At 32.9% G+C, this 6506-nt stretch overlaps 1 protein-coding gene across 1 annotated transcript; it reads left to right on the top strand.

The window, feature by feature from the left end:
- Positions 1-1682: 1682 nt before the first annotated feature.
- LOC136043191 (rab GDP dissociation inhibitor alpha-like) lies at positions 1683-3153 on the top strand. The gene has a single exon (XM_065728124.1). It carries the CDS (start codon positions 1683-1685, stop codon positions 3006-3008), a length of 1326 nt encoding a protein of 441 aa, XP_065584196.1. The 3' UTR covers positions 3009-3153.
- The last annotated feature ends 3353 nt before the right edge of the window (positions 3154-6506 follow it).

Here is a 6506-nt window from a genome sequence, read left to right as displayed (position 1 = left end):
GCAACAGTGACAAGACAAAGTTTGATCCAGTCAAGTCAAAACAATTTGTTGAAAAAAAATAATAGTGACTCAGAATTAAAAGAGAGTGACAACCATAATAAATGCTGTAATTGATCACATTACTATTTCAGCGTTGGTTAGTCCAAAAATGATGGACACGCATGCGAAATCATTAGAAGAATTTCTCTTAGCCTCAGCACACCGCCCTTCTCTTGATGCTTTAGCATCAGGAACACCCAGTAGGCAGAGAATTGCTTGAGAAACTAAAGTTATCACATTTGTAGATGCTTTGGGAATGTTTGAACAAAGAGAGAAAGAGAAAAGAAAAGCTTGAGAACTAAAAAGGAAAAGCAAAGAGAAGACTCTCAGGCCAAAATTGAACTAGAAAAATAAAAAGAATCTTTCCAGTGAAGACTCCGACATCTCACTGGGTTCCTCAACTGACCAATTGGACATCTGATATACCATTGGTAGTGACAATGAAGAAGAGGATGAAAATAAGCCAACCATAGAGTTAAATGAGTACTATACAGTATCATATGATACCAAACGGTATCAACACGGCTGGTATATCAGAAAGGTGGTTGATGCTCCCGACCTTGTTTGTATAAAATATCTTGGCTGCCTGAGCCTAGCCGACTATTCATGTGACTGGTCGAAAAAAAAATGACACTGACGAAGTTGAAGAAGCATACATTTTTGCCAGACCATTGAGTGTTTCTGGAGCAGGTCCCTTCACTAAACCATCTTCCCAAATTCGGCACGTCGTCAGTCTATACAAGAACCACACTAGGGTCTGTAATGTTACTGCTTTCAATAAAGGTTACTTTTTAGCAAAAATTAAAAAAAATATCTTCACTGATACTAATTGGAGTTTGCAATTTTTTCTCACATTATTTGAAGTATGATCTACTTTTTTCATGTTTACGCTAATAATTTGAAAAATACCACTCAGAGACCTCTTCTATGTATGGGGTCGGAATTTCCCCATTGTAAGGTGAAAACGTGCGTTCCACTGAGGCACGTATAAACTATTAACAACAGTTTTTGTTTTGTATGGTTTTTCATTCATAGAGGTATCCATTGTCTTGTCTTAGGGTGACGCAATTTTTATCTCTGCATACATAGAATTTAATGGGAGGAGTGTCAGTGTCACCCCAGACTATGGGGTAAGTTTGACCTCCTTCAGATAGGTTACTTTGGTGCAGTAACTAAACGAAGCAACAAAACTTTGCCAACTTCCTGGATTGTTAGAATTTACTGGTATGAACAAGAGCAACATCAAATAGTTTTTATTGTTTCAGCAACTCCAAACCGATTTTGGGACCAAATTAAACTGAAAAACTACAATAAGGAATTGGACTTACCCATGTTCAATCTTTATATTTTTTTTTTTGGCTACTATGGATTGTGGTTTGTAGATTACTAGGTTGTGTGATGACGTCAGTGTCCTAAGTTTTGTCGAAACTGCATTTTATTTTAGCATTTAAATTATTAAGGGCAAAAGCTACAAATGCATAATTTTTTTCATTATTATGAACCCTTGCCTAAGCCACCGTTTTTTTTTATCATCTTCAGTGAGGTAATCTCTAGTAAACTTCCCTGTTTTGGAAAATTACCATGTTTGTACCACATTAGCCACATAACGTTTTTGATTGACTAATAATAAGACTGAAAAAAAAATGGATGAAGAATATGATGCCATTGTTCTTGGAACTGGTTTGAAAGAATGCTTTTTGAGTGGAATGCTGAGCGTAAGTGGGAAAAAAGTTCTTCATATGGATAGTAACAAATACTATGGTCGAGAATCAGCTTCAATTACTCCTCTTCAAGAGCTATTTGCCAAATTTGGACTCCCGGCACCTGATGAAAGTTTTGGGAGAGGGAAAGACTGGAATGTCGACTTAATCCCTAAGTTTTTAATGGCAAACGGCCAACTTATTAAAATGCTTATTTACACAGGAGCAATACGGTATTTGGAATTCAAGTCAATTGAGGGATCATATGTATACCAGAAAGGGCAAATTCATAAAGTACCTGCTACTGAACAAGAGGCATTAATGTCTGATCTCATGAGTTTATGGGATAAGATACGATTCCGAAATTTTTTGAATTACGTCCAAAATTGGGATGACAATGACCCTACAACTTGGAGGGATTTAAATCCGCAGGTGGCAACTATGCATCAAGTGTTTGTATATTTTGGATTGAATGCCAATATTGCAGAGTTTACTGGTCATGCCCTAGCTCTACATGGAGACGATTCATACTTACAACGTCCTGCCGAGGAAACTCTGAGAAGAATTAAACTGTACAAAGCGTCTCTTGATCGCTATGGCAAATCTCCATACCTTTATCCAAAATATGGTTTGGATGAACTCCATTACGGATTTGCTCGGTTGAGTGCTATCTATGGTGGAACTTACATATTAGATAAACCAATAGACGAAATTATTATGGAAAACGGTAAAGCTGTTGGAGTACGCTCTGGTGGAGAGACAGCTAGATGTAAGCAGGTGTACTGTGATCCCAGCTTTGTTCCTGGCAAATCAAAAAAAATTTATCAGGTTATCCATTGCATTTGCTTAATGGACCACCCACTTCCTGGCACAAAGGATGCTTTATCATCACAGCTCATAATACCTCAGAGACAGGTCAACAGGAACTCGGATATTTATATATCTGTAGTAAGTTATACTAATCAAGTGGCACCAAAAGGCTGGTTCATTGCAACTGTATCAACAAAGGTGGAAACAGCCAACCCAGAAGCAGAAATTTGGCCTGCTCTTGTGCTTCTTGGACCACTTAAACAAAAAATTGTAAGAGTGAGTGACTACTACAGGCCAAAAGAAGACGGAACTGACTCCCAGCTATTCATTTCACAATCTTATGATGCTACTACCCATTTTGAGACTACTTGCTTGGATGTATTGGATATTTTCCGTCGTGGTACTGGGGAAGATTTTGATATACTGTGGGGAAGAGGAATAGAGAATGATATTCTCTAGGAGAAGAAGAATAAAGAGAAGTTTAAAAAAGAATATAAAGTTTATATAATTTATGATTCAACATAGTTTGGGCAAGATCAATTTAGATTTATTCTTTTTAAGTTTGAATTAGTGCCAGCCATCTTCCAAAGATTAGCAGACTATATTTTGCAAACATTAACATTTGAAAACATTTAAGTTTAACAGCCATACCTCGAACCAAAATTCGATACCTGTGCATCCACACACGGTCATTATAGCGTGTGACATCTATCTATCTATACATATATATATATATATATATATACTAGCTGTTGGGGTGGCGCTTCGCGCCACCCCAACACCTAGTTGGTGGGGGCGCTTCGCGCCCCCCCCCAAGCCCCCCCGCGCGCGTAAGTCGTTACGCGCCATAATAGTTACGCGCCATTGTAGTTGTGTCCCTATGTCCCACCTGTGAATATAGATATATATATATATATATATATATATATATATATATATATATATATATATATATATATATATATATATATATATATATATATATATATATATATGGTTTTAACTACGTAAAACTTGCGAATATACAACATTCTTTGCTGTCCCATTGTCTTTGCATATAAATAGATTGTCAGGTTTACCGACTCTTGAACATGCAACATATAATGGTCCATGGGAAAACAATCTGTATTCAGATCTATACCTCATGATTCTAATGATTGCCCTTGAGCTTTGTTGATGGTGATTGCTAATCGACCATTCCCTGTCCCGGTGTCCCGGTCGTCATTTATATCCCCCTGTTTCCCCCGGTGTCCCCGTTGTAGTTGTGTCCCTGTGTCCCGGTCGTCATTTATATTCCCTGTGTCCCGGTCGTCATTTGTATCCCGGTGTCCCGGTCTGTATATACATTCGTTTTTTAGTTTTGTTTTTCTCCTTTATTTTTTTCCTTTTTTTTTCTTTTTTAGTTTATTTAGATTTTTAGATTTTTTAGTTTTTTTATTAGTTTTTAGTTTTTTTTTCTTTTTAGTTTTTTTGTAGTTTTTACCTTCTTTTTAGTTTTGTTAGTTTTTTTTTTACTTATGTCCTGGTCGTCATTTATACTCCCTGTGTCCCGGTGCTTTGTTGATTGCTAATCGAACATTCCTTTTGTCTCGTCATTTATTTTTTTCTTTTTTAGTTCTTTTAGTTTTTACCTTTTTTAGTTTTTTTTAGTTTTTTAGATGAAAATTTTTTTTAGTTTTTTCCTTTTTTTCTTTTTAGTTTTTTATTGGTTTTTACCTTTATTTTAGCTTATTTTTTTAGTTTTTAGTTTTTTTTAGTTTTTTACCTTTTTTTAGTTTTTTTTAGTTTTTTTAGTTTTTTAGCTTTTTTAGTTTTTTTATTAGTTTTTATTTTTTTTGTAGTTTTTGCCTTTTTTTATTTTTTTCAGTTTTTTTTTAGTTATTAGATTTTTACCTTTTTTTTAGTTTTTTTTAGTTTTTTAGCTTTTTTAGTTTTTTTTTTCTTTTTAGTTTTTTTTTGTAGTTTTTACCTTTTTTAGTTTTTTTCTTCTTTTGTATTAGTGTGAAATAATTCAGACGTCATATGCGGACAAACATGACGTCAACTGATCCACAGATCCACACACAGACAACTTATTTTTATATATATAGATATATATATATATATTTTTAACTACGTAAAACTTGCGAATATACAACATTCTTTGCTGTCCTAGTGTCTGTCCATATAAATAGATTGTCAGGTTTACCAACTCTTGAACATGCAGCATAATAATTGTCCATGGGAAAACAATCCGTATTCATATCTATACCGCATTTTTCTAACGATTGCCCTTGACCTTTGTTGATGGTGATTGCTAATCGAACATTCCCTGTGTCCCCGTCGGCATTTATATATCCCCCTGTGCCTCCGGCGTCCCCGTTGTAGTTGTGTCCCTCTGTCCAGGTCGTCAATTATATTCCCTGTGTCCCGGTAGTCATTTGTGTCCCGGTATCCCAGTCTGTAATTTCTCTTTGAGTGTCCCGGTCGTAATTTATATAGATATATAGATACAGTTTCATTTCAGTTTTTTTTTCTTTTTTAGTTGTTTCTTTTCTTAGTTTTTTCTTTTTTAGTTTTCTTTTTTAAGTTTCTTCTTTTTATTGATTTGTTTTCTTCAATTTGTCAATGTTCATTCTAACATTGACACTTGGAAAAATCTTTACGTGCCAAGCAAGCTAAAGCTCCAACAATTTATAATAAACCTAAATATTTTGGGTATCTGTTTTATGGTTTTCGAATTACCTTAATCTTTTGTCAAAATATATTGAAATATTTGTGCAATTCCCAGTTTTTTTTAGTTTTTTCTTTTTTTAGTTGTTTAGCTTTTTTTAGTTTTTTTCTTTTTAGTTTTTTACCTTTTTATTTTTTATTTTTTTACATTTTTTATTTTTAAGTTTTTTCTTTTTTATTTTTTTTTCAGTTTTTTTTAGTTTTTTCTTTTTAGTTTTTTTTTTAGTTTTTTATCATTTTTCTTTTTTCAGTTTTCTTTTTCTTCTTTATTTTTCAGACGTCATATGCAAATCCTCAATACAAAAATACATACAACTTATTTTTATACATAGATAAGATATAATCTGGCGTAACAGACATAGTGTAACAGACATAATAGACAGACAACTTATTTTTATATATATAGATTTTTATGTATATAGATACAGTTTCTTCTTTATTTTTTTTTCTTTTTTAGTTTTTCTTTTTTTTTAGTTTCTTCTTTTTATTGATTTGTTTTCTTCAATTTGTCAATGTTCATTCTAACATTGACACTTGAAAAAATCTTTACTTGCCAAGTATGCTAAAGCTCCAACAATTTATATTAAACCCCAAACTTGGGGTATCTGTTTTAAGGTTTTCGAATTACTTTAATCTATTGTAAAAATATATTGAAATATTTGTGGAATTCCCAGTTTTTTTATTTTTTTCTTTTTTTTTAGTTTTTTAGCTTTTTTTAGTTTTTTTTAGTTTTATATCTTTTTATTTTTTCTACGTTTTTTCTTTTTAGGTTTTTTCTTTTTTTAATTTTTTTAATTTTTAATTTTTTTTTAGTTTTTTTTTTAGTTTTTTTTAGTTTTTTACCATTTTTCTTTTTTTCGAATTACTTTAATCTATTGTCAAAATATTTCGAAATATTTATGCAATTTCCAGTTTTTACGTTCTAGTTTGTTTTCTTTTATATATATAGAAGATATAATCTGGCGTAACGGACAGACAACTTATTTTTATATATATAGATATATATATATATATATATATATATATATATATATACTAGCTGTTGGGGTGGCGCTTCGCGCCACCCCAACACCTAGTTGGTGGGGGCGCTTCGCGCCCCCCCCAAGCCCCCCCGCGCGCGTAAGTCGTTACGCGCCATAATAGTTACGCGCCATTGTAGTTGTGTCCCTATGTCCCACCTGTGAATATAGATATATATATATATATATATGGTTTTAACTACGTAAAACTTGCGAATATACAACA

This window comes from Artemia franciscana, unplaced genomic scaffold (genome assembly GCF_032884065.1).
Source record: "Artemia franciscana unplaced genomic scaffold, ASM3288406v1 Scaffold_3656, whole genome shotgun sequence".
In the NCBI taxonomy this organism is placed as follows: domain Eukaryota; kingdom Metazoa; phylum Arthropoda; class Branchiopoda; order Anostraca; family Artemiidae; genus Artemia; species Artemia franciscana.
The sequence above is the reverse complement of the archived record's forward strand: the minus strand, read 5'-3'. Positions and strand labels throughout refer to the sequence as shown.

What these genes read in the sequence shown, in the direction of transcription:
- LOC136043191 (XM_065728124.1), top strand. Translation starts at nt 1,683, where the DNA reads ATGGATGAAGAATATGATGCCATTGTTCTTGGAACTGGTTTGAAAGAA.